Source organism: Zymoseptoria tritici, chromosome 1 (assembly GCF_000219625.1).
Source record: "Zymoseptoria tritici IPO323 chromosome 1, whole genome shotgun sequence".
In the NCBI taxonomy this organism is placed as follows: domain Eukaryota; kingdom Fungi; phylum Ascomycota; class Dothideomycetes; order Mycosphaerellales; family Mycosphaerellaceae; genus Zymoseptoria; species Zymoseptoria tritici.
Genome location: NC_018218.1, coordinates 5,344,149 through 5,362,544, shown reverse-complemented (window position 1 = coordinate 5,362,544; position 18,396 = coordinate 5,344,149). Strand labels below are relative to the sequence as shown.

The following is an 18,396-nucleotide window of genomic DNA, read 5'->3' as shown; positions in this document are numbered from 1 at the left end:
GGGAGACAGTGTGTAGAACTATACAGCGAGTGAACTTTTGGATGGCTCGGCCGGGTCATACGATGCAGGCTGATCTCCATGCCCAGTATGCGAGGGAACGAGCGCGACATTATACCCTGAGGATTATCGCTACTCCTGACAAAAATGCTTGACTAGCCGTTGCAAAACAAGCCCTACCGCACACTGACCACCGGCGGTGAACTTCTCCCGCTTGTCTTCTTTTTTCACAGGGACTCCCGTACGGAGGCATCTCCTGGTGCCTCTACGACTGCGGCGGTGATGGAAGTGTGGCAGGAAATGGCGACTGCAATGTCCAGTCTGACCCGTACGTAAGATCGAAGGACAGGAGGCCTCTTGAGCTTGCCATCAGCGTGTCTTACCAGCGCCTGATCCTTCCACCCGAAACGTTCCAAGGACTTTGCTGACCCTTTCGCTCTTTAATTTAGGTGTCTCGCACCATAAGCGAACGTCGCCGGAGAACGGATTCATCACCAACCGCCAGATGGCTCTCGAGGGCCTGTCTTCTTCGTCCATTGTCATTCGATTCTTGTATTGAGATGTTGTATCTGAATCAAAGAGCCTTGTTCTCTCATCTTCACCTTTCGTGTCCTCTCACCGCCTTTACTTAGTAACATTCTACGGAGCATGTCGCTGAGCAATGTCTACATGTTTGCAATGCAGCTGATCGTAAGAGACAAGCATCGCGGAGACATCCACCCCACGCTGTCGTCCAAGTATGCTGCGTCCGTTAACTCCTGATGGCATAGTCGAGAGCTGGACTCCCTTAAGACGATCGGTTATCCGCTCCCGTCAACTCACGCTACGTGCATACACTGGCCAGATCAATAACGCATGGTATGATCAACAGGTTTTCGCCGGAGAGGTTTAGGTGTTTGCTCTCCTATGCGCGCGCAGAGCTGTCAGCGGCTTTCCTGCAATGGAGGACCGTTGTGCCGCCTCCAGTCGTGCAATGAGCACCACCAGTAATCGAGTCTGTGAGCCATAATCTCTGGGATAATCGAAAGTGGCTAGACGGGTCGAATGTGCCCCTGTACAAGGAAAAGGGTCCCGAGATGAGGGCGGGGAATGGCAGGGCATATCCCTTCAAGCACATGGCATGTTTGCGTCGTGCACAAGCGCTCGTACGATTCGCAGGGGACTCGGCCCAGGGCGATATGAAACAAATCAGCTCATCCCTCGGACCATATCCTGATGTTTCGCAGCCCTTGTCCCTGTCATATGAGTGACTGACTTTCCACCATCATCATTTCAAGACCGTTGATGACAAGGCTCGAAAGTGGTGTGACTCCGAGCACAGGACACTTTCACGCGGTCGCAACTCGCAAGGTCAAGGGAATGTCAGGAACATCGTTCCACGCAAGCGCCGGGATGTGCCTCGCATTGTTGGGGTCTCGGAAAGTGATGGGCTTAACAACCCTCGTTAAACTCAACGCCATCTGGGCGAGTGATGCGGTCCAATCGAGGCAGGATGATGTTTCTGCCCTGGAAAAGACCAAAATCATACGAGCAACATCACACTCCCCAGGCCCTGGCGGTGGGTACTTTGGGTTCGACTTGAACTCCTGATGGAAATTGCAAGCTTACGGCAGAAAGCAGCATACATGATCAACGCCTCCTTAACAAGTTTCTTCTCATCACAACTCCATCTCCATTACCATCTACCAGCATTTCACTCCAACATGAAGACAACCATCCTTTTCTCCACTCTCTTCGCCGCCACGGCCCTGGCCGGCTTCAACGTCCAACAACTCCCAAAGTCGTGGAGCCCTCTCGGGAAAGGCGATGGATCGAAGATGCTTCTTGCGCGCGAAGACGGCGGCACGAGAGATGTAAGCCAGGAAATTCGCCTGCTATCTCAATACTTCCGACTGACACACCACCCAGTGCCAAAACCACACCGACTGCAAAGGTATTTGCGACAATGATCCCACCGGTTGTGGAGCCGGTCAGGAAGACTACTGCTTCGATCCAAACAAGAAATGCTACTGCATTGTATGTGTGCTCGGCAATCTCCATCGATTGAATTCATTCTGATTCATTCTTCCAGGCTCAAAAGATCCCGGAACTCTGCGTGTGCCTCTACCCTCCCTCCATCTTCGGACCACTCGCGGATTCGTGTCGAAGGGTAAGCGGAAATCTGCTGCGCGAACAGACTGACGACTCCGTGCTGCATTCTGTCAGGGAGCACTTGGCACTGATACTTTCTGCGTCTATGGTTGCGGTGGCTTTGGAGTGCCCGGTAACGCAGGCTGCAACTCGGAGGGAGATCCATGCCTCAAGGAGTAGGAATCTATTGGTGGAGGAAGATGTGCCTGAGCTCGCGCGACTTTTCGACAGCGACAGTGATGCCAATGGTCGAAACAATTGGCCGATAGTCACCAATCTGCCTCAATTGAAATGTTGTGCGCTTTTCGCCTCTCATCTGGTCCCGCATTGCTGTGAGTCCCTTGCACCTGGTCTCTCTGCTGGTTCAATCGTATCAATTGATCAGATCCTCTGTGATGTGCTGGATTCTTGATGTTGCTGTGTGTGGGACATCCAGAAAGACCCGAATCTCAACTCTCTGCTTCCAGAGCCACCACTTCCGGCAACTCCCTCACATCAACAACTCTCCTTTCCTCCAGATCAACAATCCTCAATGCACCCAAATCCAGCACCCCGACTTTCAGCGCCCGAAACTTCAACATCGTGTCAAAGCATGCCCCAGCAGGCAGCGGACTAATCCTCACATCAGGATTCAGGTCGAGCACATCCTGAGGTTTGATGCGTTCAAGAGGCGGCGCATTGAAGATATTGGCGATCAAGTCCGCCGTGTCAGGTTGCGTGTTCTGAGAGAGAGCGGTGCTGCGGTGAGGTTTGCGCGGTTGAAGCATAACAAGAGCGAAGCGGCGGGATCGAGGAGAGCGGTTGTTGCATTGGACTTGAAGGGTGAAGTCTTGGTTGATTACTGTCGTTGCTGGCCCGGTGAAAGTAAATATTACGCCAGGTTCGGGAGCTGTCGAAGAGGTAGTGTCTCGTGTTGGTGGTCGATTGATGGATTGGATGGACAGACTTTTATGGTGAGAGGAGGCGTTCATGGGTCGGGACCAGGTGTAGGTCTTTTTGGACGAGGTATCGGCATCGCTGGAGTCGAGGTAAGTGTCCATTACGATGGAAAGGTTGACGATCGAGCCTTGAGCTAGCTTTGCAACAGCATCAATCGTTGCGGACAGTGGTCTCGGCTGTGAACTTGGTTTCGGTGAGCGGGACGGGATCTTATACAAAAAAATCGTCTCGTCTCCGCTGTGTGTTTCGAGTGGCAGTGCTACCGCGGTGAGTGGTTCAATTGGACTTTTGTCCAGGCTGAAGTCGACACCTTTGATGTCGACAGTTCCAGCAATTAACGGAGATGTCTCGACATGCAGACTTGCAATGATCGAATCTGGCAGAGTTGAGTACCGAATCCGCGTAAACAGGGCCGGGACAGCCGGATATGCTCGTTTCGAAGCTCCTCTGATCGGCTTGATGACATCGTCAAGGCTGATTGGTTTGGGCGGCGTCACCTTTGTGACTCGTGTTTCGGACAGGTAGACATTGGAACCTCTCAATACAGGGTCGTGGTTCAGAGGCTCAAGGACATTGGCGGGCAAAGGCTCGTAGCTTTTAAGATAGTCTTTCTGGTTCCTCCGAGACGTACGGCGGACATCCGCGGCCAGCTTGACAGTTGCGGTGAAGTAAACAGCAGGTCGTTGAAGCCTTGCTCGAGGACGAGGCAACGGCAACGTCGGCTCGAAGACCACGTACGTATGGTCGCCCACTGAGACGACATCCAAGAAGCTGGATCCCGGGAAGGTCTGAGAGCTCAGATCATGCTTCCCAGAGGCCGATGCAACGTTGCCATTCCCCTGAGGTACTGCATCTGTGGCGTGCGCCGTGACTACCAGCTCGATGCTGGACAGGAGCTCCCGTAAGTTCTCTTCAGTTTCTGATGTCTTCAATGTGATCAGAATCTTGGCTTGCTCGTCTTTTGCCCTACATCTCAATAAGCTGGTGAATGGAAACTGTCATCTGCTGCCTACCGAAGAACAAATTCTTCCTTCCAGGGACGCGTGCTATTTCTTCCGGATTGCCCTTTCTGAGCAGGGCTACCGCATCGAAGTCTGATGCTCGAGGGAGTGTGACTTCTAGAAAGGCCGGTGATAGTGCTTCGAAACGTCTTCGGGCGTCGATCGGATCTGCCATTGATTCAGATGTTGAATTGTGCTTCAAATCATCACATGTTGATGTTCGAGCGAGGTGAGGTCGGCTTTCACACCGACTCCGCTCCAGATTCACTTCACGTTTTGGTGGGGCTTCAGCTGTTGTTTCGCGCCCCACCAATCTTGTGTCATGCGCTGGATGCATTCATCTCTGCTTCACCTACAATCTCGATTCATCATCCGCTCGACTTCCAATTCTCTCTCACCGCTTGCCGACCGGAACGTCATCGCTGCACTTGCCCGTAGCGACCACCGTTCCTCACCGTGACAATGGGCGCGAAAGTCCCGCGCAACTTTCGCTTGCTGGAGGAGTTGGAGAAGGGCGAGAAAGGAGTGGGCGCTGGTATGGATAAGAGTACCGTTCGAAGAATACTGCCAAGTCGCTGACACCGTCTCAGAGGCCTGCTCATACGGTCTGGACGAAGGCGATGACCTCCTCATGACGAACTGGAACGGCACCATCCTCGGACCACCTCACGTGCGTATCATTCGATTGGAGCCCAATGGCATAAAAAGAGGACAGTGAACTGAAAGAAGACAAAACATAGAGCGTACACGAGAACCGCATATACTCCCTCAAGATCGTCTGCGGACCACAATACCCCGACTCGCCGCCAGAAGTGACCTTCATCAGCAAGGTCAATCTGCCATGCGTGGATCAGAGGCAAGGAAAGGTGGGCTATGAGAAGGGCGATAGAGACACGAGAAGGGCAGCAGACTGACAGATACCTGTAGGTCGACTTGTCCAAGCTCCCGAGCATCAGCGTGTGGAAGCGCGACTTCACAATGGAAACCATCCTCATCGAGATTCGACGCTACATGGCTGCGCCTGCGAACAAGAAGCTACCGCAGCCTCCAGAGGGCACGAACTTCTGATCAGGATATGGGAGATAGGGAAGAGCAAGCGCCGTTATAGGAATGGGAGAGAACGCCCAGCTGGGTTCCTCTCCAACGCAGCTACAGGATACGAACAAGCATAGCCTAGGCGTTGTGAGATTTGAGGCAATAGGCTACGAGCTCCATCACGAAGCAATGAAGCCACGAACAAGTCTCAGTATGAACAGATCTTCATTCAGTATGGCCCACATGCGCTGTATCCGGCGCATTGCCGTCCTGGCCTCTATCTTTATACAAGCATACATGTCCTCCCAATATCTCTTTAACTCAAGGAGCTCCATACAACCGTACCATCTTCGCCGCATGCTTCGGCTCAATAAACAGCGCCTCCGCCTCAACAACATGTACCCCATCGCCCTCTCCATCCTCCCCAATAACCTCTATCCAACCTTTAACCCACGCCTTCCTTCCCTCCACCTTTGTCGTCTCCGCCTTCAACGCAATATAGCTACTTCCCGGACAAGGCCTCTTATAATCAATCTTCAAACTCGCCGTAACGCCAATCTTATTCGGCAGTGCCGGAAAGCACGCCCTCGCCAGTCCCTCGTCCAACAACGTCGCCAGTAATCCTCCATGTACAATCCCCGGGTGTCCACACAGCGCCGGTCCCAAGTAGAAAATCTGCGTGGAAGCGGGCAGTTCCGCCTCTTTACTCGTGAACATGAGCGGCGGGACTTCGATTTTCTCCTCGCCCATGAGTGGTCCGCAGGTCAAGTTGTGTGCGCGCATGGATTCGGGGATTTTGAGGTGAGGGCGGGACTCGGTCATGGTGGGGTCGGCGCGCAGGGCGACGGCGAGAGGGTGGTTGATGATGTTGAAGTTGACTTCTTCGGCGCGCGGGGTGGTGGGTTTGAACAGTGTGAGGGATTCTTCGTCGCTGGGGGAGTGGAGGTAGCCATTGACGGCTTCGGCGGCGGGTGCGGAGCCCATGATGAAGCCGACTGTGAAGAATGCGAGCACGAGGCTGGAGGTGGTGAGGATGCGGAGGATGCGGGAGGGTCGAAGGGGTGGAGTGGTTGGAGGAGCGGTGGTGGTGTCGGTAGGAGGGAGAGGAGTCGCGGACGTGGATTGGGAGCGTCGTTGAAGTTTACATGTTCGTGAAATGGCGGACGCTGCGAGTACACCTCTCGCGGCGAATGGGTGTTGAGGTTGGCTAGCAAAGACCTGCCGAGCAATGACCGATCGCAAACCAGGTGGAGTGTCTAAGATTGCTGAGAAAGCGCGGCGTGAAAGGAGCAGAGCCATGATTTGTTTGTGCGGCCGTAGCAATGGATCTCAGCGAGGGTAAAAGATCCGTCACTGGCGTTGAAGCGGCGTCTGCGTTCTGCCGATGTCCGCTGGCCGAGGTCATACTTTTTCACGTGCTTACCAAGATTCAGGTACAGATGCGGACCGGGCGATTCGTCTGCAATCAGGCATTGCAAAAGACACGCTAGAAACGTCTTGAAGAGGCATCACATGCGAGAACGAGAACGAGTGTTTTGTTACGATACTGAAGCGGAGGATTACGAGGCATGATTTCGTTGCAGAACGCAATCCCGTTTCGATTCTGAACATGATCTGAAGTACCTTACGCACTGCCAAAGCCTTGCTGAAACGCCGTCTTGTGTTGCCTTCGTACGAGAACCGCACTTCTTCGCTTATTGTTTGACTTCATCGTTGAAGTTCTCAACTCTCCCATGCTGTCATCGCGAAACTCCAACCGACGATTCGAAGAAAACACACCCGTCTGTTCAAACTCCATGTTCCATGCTCCATAATGCTTTCGCGCATTTGCCTCGCTCGGCGTGATGTGATATGATGTCTCGTGTCGTGCTTATTGCGTCGTACTTCTGCTCGTTCAAGCAGAACGTCCGCCAGAAGAACCCGGAGGGTTGCCTGCGTTTGAGGTGGGTGTCGAAGCGGTAGCTGGAGTTGCGCCTCCTACTGGAGCCGAAGCAGGAGTAGGCGTCGAGCCAGCTGCAGCCGGAGTCCCGGCCTCTTTTGCAACGCTCAGTGTGCCGTTCTGGATCCAGATGTCGATGAGATCGCCCATTGGCTCGATGTCGCGTGCCGTCAGCAAGCCGAAGATGAGTCCCACGTTGACGAAGTGCATGAAGCAGGTGTTCAGCTCGCGGTGGCCGTTGGTGTCCCAGAAGACATTCCAGTGAGCCCAGTACAGGTGTGCGTAGCAGCGGAACATTTGCTTGTACATGTTCTTGATCTCGACTTCGAAACGAGGTGGGAAGCCGGAAGCTTTGCCCAGGTAGTGACTAGGATCAGCCGCGGTCTGCTCAGCGGAAGGGAATTGGTGTCCTGGTTGGAGGTTGCTGGTGGGGAAGATGGACTCGTCTTGAATCTTGCCATTGACCCAGGTCTGTATGTGCTTGATATAAGTAGGTGCCGGGAGGTTGATGGGGTTACGGTTTGTGTCGATCCAGCTGTAGTTGACGCTGCTCTGTCCGTCAGCAAAAGAGAATTGATGTCAAGGCCGAGAGGGGTAGCTTTGACTTACTTTCCGGCGTACATAGAGGGACAGACGAGCTCATTGCAGAGTGAACGACCAGAAGCCTTGTCCTCTACTTGCACCACCTTGAGCTGTCCGCTCAGTTGCCTGACTTGCTCAACCACTGCTTACATGTTAGTGAAAGTCAAGTCTGTCGTTCCATCCATGCAGTCTCACCTTGATGCGCAAGCCATTCGCCCTCTTCGACGAGCTGTGGTTTCGCTGCCAGAGTCATGAAGTTGCCCTTAACGATGAACCCCGCGTGCTTCTCCCGGAAGAAGTAGGGGACAGATTTGGTGCCATTATTGGCGGTACTGGCGTTGCTCTGATGCGCTTGCTCGTTGGCAGCCATGTTCGGTGGTGTGTAAGACGGAAGTGGATTGCTGGGCTGTTCGGTGCTAGATGAGCTGTACGCGGAGGGCGAGCCGGTGTTGCCGCGGCTAGGTGGTGCGTTGGGGCGGCCGCCTGAGTTTCCTTGGCGTCCGAAGTTGCGGCTATTGAAAGGGTCATCGTTAGCAATCTTGATCTCTTGTAAGCGATATCCTACGATCTCCAGCGTAGGCGGTGGCAGTGGCAATTCGATTGGTGGTGGCACTTTGCGCCGGCGGAGCCGCCGTCGGTCGCTCAACCAACGTGCGTTGATCTCGTCGTAGTCCATGGTGATTGTTGGGGTGGTCATGGTGAACAGACCGGAAAGCATATTGCCAGAGTGTCGTCGGCGCGTCAGACGTCATCCGCGAGCTTCATTCACTCTCCTGGGGTCGCACTCATCTCCTTTGCGCACGTGGACGGCCGAATCGGGTAATCGGCAGCCTGGCGGGCAGCCGTGACGGCGAGAGCTGTTCCTTTCTTGCAGTGAGGCTGCGTCGCTCGAGGTGAAGTGCGTCTGCGGTAAGTGGCGTGATCACGACCGACACTGCAGTGACGGCCACGAAGGATGGATTTGTTGAAATCGGTCACGTCGAGAAGGATAGTGTTCACCGCCCATCGTTGTCGGTGGTTTCGAGCTGTTTCAGAGTCGAGTGCCCATATTGGACTTTGAGCCGTTGCATCACCTTCCGCAGACATGTCGGCACACACTGCTGCAGAATCGTTCATGGCAACATTCATGGTATCCGCAGGATGACTCTGCTAGGGCTAGCCTTTCGATAACGTTTTCCGAAGTCCGGGACCAGAGTCGCTCAGAAGCGCAGTCATTCCGGTCCAGCTCCAGGTCGATTTGCCAGAAAGGCTCCGCTGGTCTTACCTCTGATGAACGAAGCTCTCAAGATTGTGAAGTGGTCGAGGTGATCATCACGGTGCAAGTCCATCAGAGGAGGCATGGGCGATCCATACCATGCAAGCCCGTGCATGCCAGGGCGGCTTCACCGCAATTCGAACGCAGCACACGCAAGTACTTACAGATTGTTCATCCAGGAAGACATGTTCGTCTTGAGTGTTCGGGATGATGAAGGACGGGATGTCGGCGGTCGAAAAAGGTGTCGATGTGGTAGGAGAGAACGATTTACACGACGTGAGGTTGTGTCTTGGAGAGACAAGAAAGGGAGAGCTCCTTGGACCCTTGAAACCCAGGTCCCACTCAAACCGTTCGGCCAAAATACACAGCCACAGAGGTGGCTGAGTGCATTTTCTCGTCACGAAATCTTGCAAGTCTTCTTTTTGACAATCAACAAGATGATGACCATCTGTCCAGCTGTCCGGGGGCATTTTATTCTTCTTATCGATACCATGGAGGCTTGTTCATTTCGCCGAAGCTGTTCAGGGATGAATTGCACTCAGACTCCCGGCTCAAAGCATCTGCAGTCCACAAGGGAATCGCGATTACGGAGGAACTCTACATTTCATGCCATTATTGATGGTAAGTCTAATCTATGGCAGGACCGTGAGCTCCGTGGACACTGTGAAATCCGGTCATTCAGTTCTTAAACAACGGCACTCCCCAAGTCTCCCGAAAGTCAACTGTCCTCCCGGAGTCTCCAGGCTGAGCGAGAGCATCAATCGCCTTTGTGTCCTCCTCGCTCAATTTCCTAATCGCCAAATTGCTCTTGATCCTGCTTGGAGTAGCGCTCTTGCCTAGTGGCACCGTGCCTCGTCCAACAGCCCAGCTCTGAAGCAGTTGACCAACATCCATATCGTTCTTCTTCGCCAGCTCAAGAATCTTCTCGTCTTTCAAGAGCGTCGCACCGTCGGCTTTCTGGCCGGCGAAGGGAGAGTAGCAAGTGGTGAGGATGCCGTTCTTCTTTCCAAAGTCAACGAGCTCAGTCTGTGGAAGCCATGGGTGCACTTCGATCTGGTTGCAGGAAATGGGCACGTCGGAAGCGTGCGGGATGATATCTGCCAGCTCGGCGACGGAGAAGTTGGAGAGACCGATGGCGCGAGTCTTGCCGGAGCGAACAAGCGCTCTCATGGCGTTCCAGGTGGGTACGAATGAGCCTTCCTTGCCTGGAGGGATAGTCAGTATACCGCTGTTTACCTCTATCGGAAGAGTTCAGCTTACCAGCTTGCTTGCAAATGTTCGTCGAGGTATGCTCCCAGTCAACGACAGGTTTGCCGTCATCCTTCAGCATTCCATTACCGTGCTCTCCTCCCTCTGGACCCTTCAAATTGAGAAGGACCTCTCTCGACACAGGCTTCGCCACATATGGCCAGTGAGCGAGCCAAAGATCGATGTAATCCAGACCCATCTGCTTGAGTACCATGTCAAGACACACTTCAATGTTCTCCGGAGCTCCAAAGTGAGGCCAGAACTTGGAGGTTATGAAGATTTCTGATCGAGGGATACCAGATTCTTTGAGAGCTGCTCCGATTTCTTCGTCGACCTGGTGGCTCATCAGTATGATGCCCGAGAAGGAAATCGATCATATTGATGGGACAAAGCTTACGCCATACATCCACGCACAATCAAGATGTCTGTAGCCAGCCTTTAGCGCCTCAAGCACGGCGTCCTTCGCCCAGCCATGTCCGCCCGAAGCCCAAGTTCCATATCCTACTGAGGGCATGGCAATGGTCTTGCCATCCGCGGCTTTGAGATCAAAGGTTTTGGGTAGTGACATGCTGTTATTTTGCTTCCAGTACAAGACTTTTGTGGGTGCTGTTGTCGTGATAACGAAGATATGAGAGAGGGTTACCTTGAGTTGTTCCCGTCGACGACCATTGTGACATCACAGCCGGCTCCACTTTTCTAACTTCCAGTCTGTGGTCCATCAGCTCACAAAACGACGACATCCCACTTACTCACCTCGAAATCATCGCTTCCATCAGTCGTCAGTATCTCCGACTGGGCCACGGATGTTATACGTCTAGCCTCGACTGTGATGGCGTGGTTGCTTGAGAATCGGCAGAACGGACGAACGTAGTGGAACAGGGTCACCTGAAACACTTCAGAGCACATTGTTCACACGGAAACTGGTGGTACGGCATATCTAAACTATCGCACGCCGCGTGAACACCCCTCCCAACCCCTCCACCTCCTCCCTTCCCTCTAGCGACCCCACTCCCCCAACATCGAGCCGAAGGAGGCATCGACATCGAGGTCGAGAGCGAGGAAGCCCGAGTTGGGGAGGAGAGGAGAGGCCGGGACAGCTTCCTCACCAGCAAGGGAGGCGGACTCACGGCCGGAGAGGTCGGCGGCGGAGTTGCCGGGAGCAAGGCTGGGGAGAGGGGAGTCGGAGAAGCGGAGCAGCCGCGCTTCATCCTCCTCGACCACATTCGTGGCCACGACAGTCTTTGCGAGACCACCGACCCTCTTCCCCTCCACCGCGACGACGACTCTCCTCCGGAGGCTTCCCCTCACCTCGCGAAACATCCCGGCCAAGCCGCCCGCTCTCTCCGCTCGGCGAGCCAGTGGAACGAATGTCGTTCCATCTGGCGGGTTGGAGCCGAGCGGGTTTGGGTGAGCGCGCTTGGCTCGCGGCAGAGACTTTACGCGAATGTGACTACCATTCACGGTCTGGTCTCCGTCCGCGAGAGGATTCTGCAGGATCTCTCCGTAGCTGGAGGAGAGATCGTACCTACATTTTGTCAGTGATTGGCATGGTGGTACTAGGAGAGGAAAAGACTGACAAAAATCCACCGGGATACAGCTCTTCAATGACTTCTCCTCCCGCTTCGGTGACGAGTCGCTGGCAATCGCGCAGGACAGTAGCATAGTCGTCTTTCGCATGGCAGAATATGTCGCACTATTGGTGAGAGCGTCAGCATCATGTGCGTCGAAAGGAGGGGAGAAGAACATGACTTACTCTGAAGGTTGGCCAGAACGGTGGGACCTGGGACTTGGTCTTGCGGGCTTTGTCCGGGCTTGATGTCGGTGTTTTCTTCCAGTCCTTCTTCTTCAGCTTCTTCGATGGTGTTTCGGCGACTTGTGGTGCGACTTCCTTCTCGATCGATGGTACGACTTCTTTCTCTTGGCTAACCTCCTTCTTCTGGATCAAGTTCGGTGCGACTGGATCGACTTTGTCCTTTCCCGATGGTTGAAACATCGAACCCAAGGACGATAGTCTACGCTTGGCTTTGCCACTGAAGGCTGAGTCCTTTCGTACTGGCTCGATCTTGTCATGTTCCGCTCCCTGCAACCTCCCTTCCGTGGTACTCAATTCGATAGTCGGTTCGATTCTGCTCTTCCGCTTTCCTTGCTCGATCTCGTTCGATTTCTTTGCTTGCTCGATCTCGTTTCCCTCCTTTCCATGCTCGAATCCGCTTTCCTCCATTGCCTGCACGGTCTCGGCCTTTGCTCTCAACTCGGCAGTGGTCTCGGCAGCAATCATCATCGCGTCCATGCCAGCTCTGCCCTTCCTCTTCTCCCGCAAGATCTTGGCTTTCATGTCCGCGGCTGTCTGTGCAGCTGTCTTCGCAGCACGCTCGGCTTCTCCTGCATCGACCTCGTCCAAGTCTCTTAGCTTCATCTTGACTCCAGATGGTACGCCTCCTTCGTTTTCTCTCACAACTCGGGTGCGCAGACCGCTGGGAGTGGGTGGCGAAGCCTGCCTCTCCATGATCCCGACTCCTTCTCCGTCATTCGAACCACGACGATTGTTTTCTTCATCGTTTGTTCCTTCCTCCTTAGCACCTGAGCGCTTGCCCCCTTTGTCGTTCTGATTACTAGCGCTATGTATCGGAGTGCCGCTGCTGCCGCCGTACTTGCCTTCGCCGTGATTTCGATCCTCCGATGACCCCGGGCTGAAGAACTTGGTGATGTCTCCGAAGATGGAAAGTCTGGAAGCTCTCTTACTCACTTTTGATGTTTTGGTTTGCGGTGTGACTTGGCTTGCGCGCGATCCTGGACGTGGAGATGAGCCTGCTTGGGCGGGAGAGCCATGCGGCGAGACTGGTGCTGCGCGGATGAAAGAAGCGTTGTCAGCAAAATCTTGCTCGTCGCGGCACATGAAGGCAGTGGGGCTCCAAGACCGGTCTGATCAAGGAGATGAAGGCGGCAAGCTCGACTTACCGAATGCTGGCATCTTGTTCGCAGCTGGTGGTGGGTGCTGGCGTGTGATGATGGGAGTGAGCATGGTGTGAGAAGTGACAAGTGTGGTGAGCGTGACGGTGGAGAGTGTGTGTCGCGGAAATCTTAGCGCTGTTGACATGAGACAAACGAAATCCATGCCAAGAGCTTCAAGTGAAGTGCCTTCACTCAACGCTCAACGCAATGCGAAAGACAGCATGCTTCACCTGAAAATTTGGGTCCAGAGTGAAGGAGAGAACAGAGAAAAGGAGAGATATTCCGCTTTTTGACCTACCATTTCGAATCGCTGAAGCACCTTCATCGACCCTCTTAGCCCCTTTTCAGTCCCCCTTCGACGATGTCGTCTTGAACCGGTCCAACACCTCGTCCTCCGGCAGAACAGGCTTCACCGCGCTATCCCACGCCATATCGACCTTCACCTCCGCCTTTCCATCAACCTCCTCTGCCTCCCTCACACACCTCCCACACTGACAATCTCCATCCAACCACCTCCTCAACCTTTTCCTCCTCGCTGCCACCGACTGCCCCGAAACATAACAATCATACTCCACAAACAATTGCTCGCCCTTGCTCACATCCCTGTTCGTCCATACCTCCATCTTCGCATGATCGTCCGCAGTATGCCACGTACAATTCGGCTCGCATGAATGATTGAACATGGCAAACAGACCGTTCAAGCTAGAAACGTTCGGATCGCTCCAGGAGTTGTTATCGATTCGTGCGAGGATAGTGAAGTAGACGTCGGTGTCGTAGGCGAAGTTAGCGAAAACGTCAACGCCGAAGCGCCGAAGAGCTTCGTTGGGGATGATGATGTCTTCCTTTAGTTTGAAGCTGCTGGATTTTTCGCGGTAGGTTGGTGTCAGGCGCGCGAGGAGAGGGTGGACAAGCGGATGGGAGGATTTGTCGACGATGGAGCAGAGGAGAAGCTTGCAGTGTAGGATTACTGATGCGGCTTTGACTCCTGTGCGATCGCGGATCCAGCGCATGTCGTGGTCAATGTCGTCCTCGTCGGCGTTGGGATGAAGATCTTCCATGCAGCCGAAGCCGCCATGGAGATTGTCGCGCGAGCCGTCAATGCCCGGTCCATTGCAGCCCTGCTCAGTACGATTAGTCCTAGTAGCAGGAGATTGCACTCGCTGACGTCCCATACCCAAGTCCGAGATCGATCTACGACCACCAGTTCATCTTGCTTGATGTCCTTCTTTGCGAAGACCCCCCAGACTTCGCTCCCTCCGCCTTTGCCAATCTGACCGAACGCATTTCTCCGGACCTCGCACAAATCACCAAGCTCTGCGTTGACCTGCTCTAGAGCCTCATCGCTTCTGTTCACGAATCGGCTCAACCACGGATACGGTCTCGCCACAAACATCCCGTCTTCGAACTCCGGCGCGAACTCCAGCTCGCTCTGGATCAAAGCTTCGGCATACTGCCTCAACGACGTGGCAACGTCTCTCAGCGCTTCTCTTGCCTCACCTTGACCTATTTCGTCATACTCGTGATCATCGAGCATGTAGAAGCCCATCCTATAGCCCAGTCGCCGTCGAGGATGCTGGTCAAGGCTCCGGATGATGGCATCGCAGAGGAGAGAGCTTTTGTGGGCGGATCCAGTCGCTAGCTCCGGATAGTGTAATTGGGAGAGAATTTGAGCTCGCTGAAACCAGAAATTTGGATCGTAAGGATTTGTATGAAGGGCATAGGTGGTGGTGGAAAGGTCCTGGATGAGTGCCGTGAGAGTTTGTGGGCTGAGATCGTCTGCGATGTTGCGCTGTGGTCGGGTGGGCCGCCACTCTGTATATGAGAAAGGGCTCTCCATCCTGTAGATGTGTGCTGTAGCTTGTGTTGTGTTGTGGTGAGATGAGGTTGGTGTTGTGGTTTAAGCTTCGCGGTGGTGTGGTTGGGCTTCTGACCTAGAATCTCCTGATTCGGAAGGAGCGGCGTGGGTCAGCGGTAGTGATGGCACGGACTCCGTCTTATGGCCCTGCGGTGTGGATATCACTGGTGTTTGCAGAATGTGATGAAGGCTCCTGAACAGATGACAGCAGAGCAAGCTCTGATGGCAAAGCCGCCATGGCTCATTGCTTGTCTGCACATGCACAAGCCATTTCTGCGGAAGAGATCGTCAGATATGCGAAACAGTGCATCGTGCGTCGTAGAGACAAACGATGGAAAGAAAGGAAAGATAGATCTACACTGCTTGCCAAAGCGCAAGATTCGTTCGCGGATAACCCTGTAAGGTGGTAGCCAAGCGAGCGCCTGGTGCATGCAAGCAAGGAGCTCGCTCCGCGCCACCTGAGAACGCAAGCTGAACGTGCAAAGACGAGGGCAAAGCAGTGCAGCACGGTGAAACAATGATGCAGAGGAGGGAAACATCTGCATTTCAGCACGATTCGGCTCGCATCTCAGACCCCATCGTTTTCTCTGCGATTCGCTTCATCCGAGTCTGGACGTCGCCGCCAATCAATTGATAACTCCTCTTTCGTGATACATCATCCAAGCGGTATCTCAGAGCGCCTTTCCATATCTTGCGAGACCAGTGCGCGTGAGCCGCGGACGCCTGACGCTCATTGTCCGTCCCTCGCAAAACTCTTGTCTCTATTTCCACGTGGCCACGGTACACAAATCTTTCCATGAAGCCCATCTCGTCTCTTTGCGAATTCGCGGGTAGGGTACTCCAACCAAGACCCAGTCCAGACCAAAGCTCTTTCTCATGCCAAGACCTCCAGCTGCTTGAAACTATACTCCGCCAACAGCATCCGAAGCTTCGAATGGACCCTCCAGACCGTATCCCGCATCGCGCATCGCTTACCCGTTCGTACGCCAGACCGCGCTTCCGCTCGCATCTTCTCGTTGCTCAGACCTGTCCTGGACACATCACATGCTGTAGCAGACGGGCAATAAGTCAGAATTCCTGATGTCGATAAGTGTATGGCTGATGCACCAGGTTCTCGGGCTTTCGGTCACGTCGGAGTCGAAGGTACTTCGAGGCCACCGGATACCGTTGGCCGGGACAGCGTTGGCGTGGTGGTGATTGAAGGAGAAGAATGAGACCAAGAGGCCAGAAAAGAGTGATGTAGGAAGGGGCGGCGGCGAAGCAAATGTCGAAAGCATGCTCACAGCATCAAGTTATGCAAGTTCCGCTGCACAATCATATCCTGCACACTCTTCATTGTCTTGTCCAGCAAGTTCGTATCGGTAGCGTTGGTAAAGTGCACGTATGCCTCTTTCTCAGGATCGCGGACCAAGTTTTTGAATTTCCGCGCGAAGAATTGTTGGCCTTCATCGACGTCCGTGTCGGCTCCGGTGTACTCTGGAAAGTGTTCGCGGATGAGAGACCGCCCAGAGGAAACCTTCTCTCGGAAGAGGTCGATTTTGTTGAGGAAGAGGATGAGGGCGGACTTTTCGAAGTATTTGCTGTTCGCGATGGATTCGAAGAGCATGAGAGCTTCGTGCATTTGGTTCTGGAGGGATGCGTCAGTCAAGAACATGAGACGCAGTACTCACATCTCCACTTACGCCGTTCCTGTCTTCCACCAAGACATGATCGAAGCCGCTGATGGCGACCAGGAAGAGTACCACTTGTACGTTGTCGAAAACGTGAATCCACTTCTTTCGCTCAGATCTCTGTCCACCAACATCGAACATGCGGTACGTTAGTGAGCCAGTCTCGAAGATGGTCTCGCTGATTCCTGTCGTCCTTAGTCGAGCTCTGAGGATGTCCTGGTCGGTCGGTGAGTAGTCCCTGGCAAATAATCTGTCCACGTCTGTGAGAAAGCTGTGCTGTGGTTAGTGGTTGCTCGAAACGTGGCATGCTGATCGTCTGAACATACTATGTGAGGTTGTCGTGAAGCGCATATTCGTTGCCCTTTCTAATCGCAAGCTGTACGCCTTGATCTCTCCATAAATTCTTGAAAGCATGGAGGCAGTCGTTTGGCATTGAATCGTCAGGACCAATTTCTGGGTCTGCGGCGAGGAGTTCGGCGAAGCCCTGGTAGGCCGTCAGTAAGACGTCGTGTATTCCGCGCGAGGTCCACATACCACGCTGCTGGGATCAGCAAATTCCACCTCTTGCTCTTCCATTGCGCCAAACACGACCTGGAAGGCATGCACCAGATTCTGAAAGATGGTGACTTTCCATTGCTTCCGTTCTGAGGAGGAGAAGCCCTTGGTGTGAATCAGGCGCATCTGCTTCAACACGGTCGACTTGCCGGATTCGCCAGCGCCTGCACGATCGCGCAAGAGTCAGCATTCGAGATATCCTTCCATTGATGTGCCAAATCTTCAAGTGTAGTGCAGCAGAATGGGCGTACCGAGCAGGAGGAGCTTGACCTCCCTATCCAAGCGCTTCTGATCTTCCCGCAGCTGTTTCTCAATCTCCTTGCTCTTCTTCGCCTCGGGATCATCTTTGCTGCTGCTGCCGAAACACATTATGCCGCCCAATGCCATTCACTCGCGTGGTATATGCAATGCTTTCGATAAAAGGACGAGTATGCCTGCAGTCCTCGGCGGCGGCACAGACTGGTGTGGAGTGCAGTGCAGTGTGGTCGTACGCTCGTCACGTTCTGTGTGGGACTCAGGCGGAAGCTCGTGGATCGGTGCTGCGTTGTTGACTGGCGGAGGTGGAATGAAAGGAGGTTGAATGGACGCCCTGGTGCGAGGTGTGACGCTGCTGGAGTGTTCTCTGTTGGACCGCAATGGCTCGGCCGACGGCAGTGTCCCGTGCGGTGTTTGAGGAAGAAGGTTCGTCGACGAACCGCCGGTACAGCGTTGGCCGCAGGTAAAGATCTGGCGGTGGTGCAGTTGAGCAGTCAGCAGTCCGCTGAAAGGGTTAGGTTGTGAACGTCGGACGGTCTCTCAATGCGCCTTAGCTGTTTGCTAGTCGCCTAGTCGCTGTGGAGCTTGATGCTGCGTGCCAGAGTTGTCAGCAACGCAACCGCCAGGATTTCCGATGCCCGTACGCGATAGTCTATCCGAGCAGCGACAACAACAAAGGACACGGGAATTCTCCGCGATCTGCAGGAGGACATTGACAAGCACGCAGCTAGGCGAGGCGGTGGGGTTTTGACGTACATAGTCCTGATGAGGTACCGGACACTTACTCGAGACGCGGGCCGTCGTCGGCGACTCGGAGATTTTTGGGGATCAGGTACGGCGTTCTAGCGAGTGGATGAGTAATTGAAGATAGTAATAAGGTGGACGCGGTTCGTAGGTCAGGTCACACACAGACAAGACGTACAAGTGTTGCTCCAGTCCGACCAAGAATGCGTGAGAAAGTCTTCTGTGCGCCCGGAAGCAGG

General features: G+C 54.0%; 7 protein-coding genes across 7 annotated transcripts; 3 read left to right on the top strand and 4 right to left on the bottom strand.

Moving 5' to 3' along the window:
* Positions 1-1,700: 1,700 nt before the first annotated feature.
* MYCGRDRAFT_107697 (uncharacterized protein) lies at positions 1,701-2,829 on the top strand (the record flags this gene model as incomplete). The annotated part of the gene is made up of 4 exons (XM_003856903.1): positions 1,701-1,850; positions 1,906-2,013; positions 2,069-2,146; positions 2,203-2,829. The coding sequence occupies 4 exons, from the start codon at positions 1,804-1,806 to the stop codon at positions 2,537-2,539; spliced, it is 570 nt and encodes a 189-aa protein (XP_003856951.1).
* A 1,612-nt stretch (positions 2,830-4,441) lies between these two features.
* Positions 4,442-5,333, top strand: MYCGRDRAFT_102897 (E2 ubiquitin-conjugating protein MMS2; the record flags this gene model as incomplete). Its single annotated transcript, XM_003856904.1, has 4 exons — positions 4,442-4,602; positions 4,658-4,737; positions 4,808-4,933; positions 4,995-5,333. 4 exons carry the CDS (start codon positions 4,530-4,532, stop codon positions 5,133-5,135), a joined length of 420 nt encoding a protein of 139 aa, XP_003856952.1.
* Positions 5,334-5,398: 65 nt separating this feature from the next.
* Positions 5,399-6,447, bottom strand: MYCGRDRAFT_102895 (uncharacterized protein; the record flags this gene model as incomplete). Its single annotated transcript, XM_003856682.1, has 1 exon — positions 5,399-6,447. One exon carries the CDS (start codon positions 6,399-6,401, stop codon positions 5,424-5,426), a length of 978 nt encoding a protein of 325 aa, XP_003856730.1.
* A 714-nt stretch (positions 6,448-7,161) lies between these two features.
* On the bottom strand, positions 7,162-7,924 carry MYCGRDRAFT_27159 (uncharacterized protein; the record flags this gene model as incomplete). The annotated part of the gene is made up of 3 exons (XM_003856681.1): positions 7,162-7,588; positions 7,651-7,765; positions 7,819-7,924. Coding segments are annotated over 3 exons (648 nt in total), but the record flags the coding sequence as incomplete, so codon positions are not given.
* Positions 7,925-9,464: 1,540 nt separating this feature from the next.
* Positions 9,465-10,754, bottom strand: MYCGRDRAFT_102893 (uncharacterized protein; the record flags this gene model as incomplete). The annotated part of the gene is made up of 3 exons (XM_003856680.1): positions 9,465-10,083; positions 10,139-10,460; positions 10,524-10,754. The coding sequence occupies 3 exons, from the start codon at positions 10,692-10,694 to the stop codon at positions 9,557-9,559; spliced, it is 1,020 nt and encodes a 339-aa protein (XP_003856728.1).
* A 5,458-nt stretch (positions 10,755-16,212) lies between these two features.
* On the bottom strand, positions 16,213-17,527 carry MgGpa2 (G-protein alpha subunit; the record flags this gene model as incomplete). Its single annotated transcript, XM_003856679.1, has 5 exons — positions 16,213-16,560; positions 16,616-16,874; positions 16,930-17,087; positions 17,138-17,322; positions 17,410-17,527. 5 exons carry the CDS (start codon positions 17,525-17,527, stop codon positions 16,213-16,215), a joined length of 1,068 nt encoding a protein of 355 aa, XP_003856727.1.
* MYCGRDRAFT_79045 (uncharacterized protein) lies at positions 17,496-18,352 on the top strand (the record flags this gene model as incomplete). The annotated part of the gene is made up of 2 exons (XM_003856905.1): positions 17,496-17,884; positions 18,170-18,352. The coding sequence occupies one exon, from the start codon at positions 17,529-17,531 to the stop codon at positions 17,736-17,738; it is 210 nt and encodes a 69-aa protein (XP_003856953.1).
* Between the last annotated feature and the right edge of the window lie 44 nt (positions 18,353-18,396).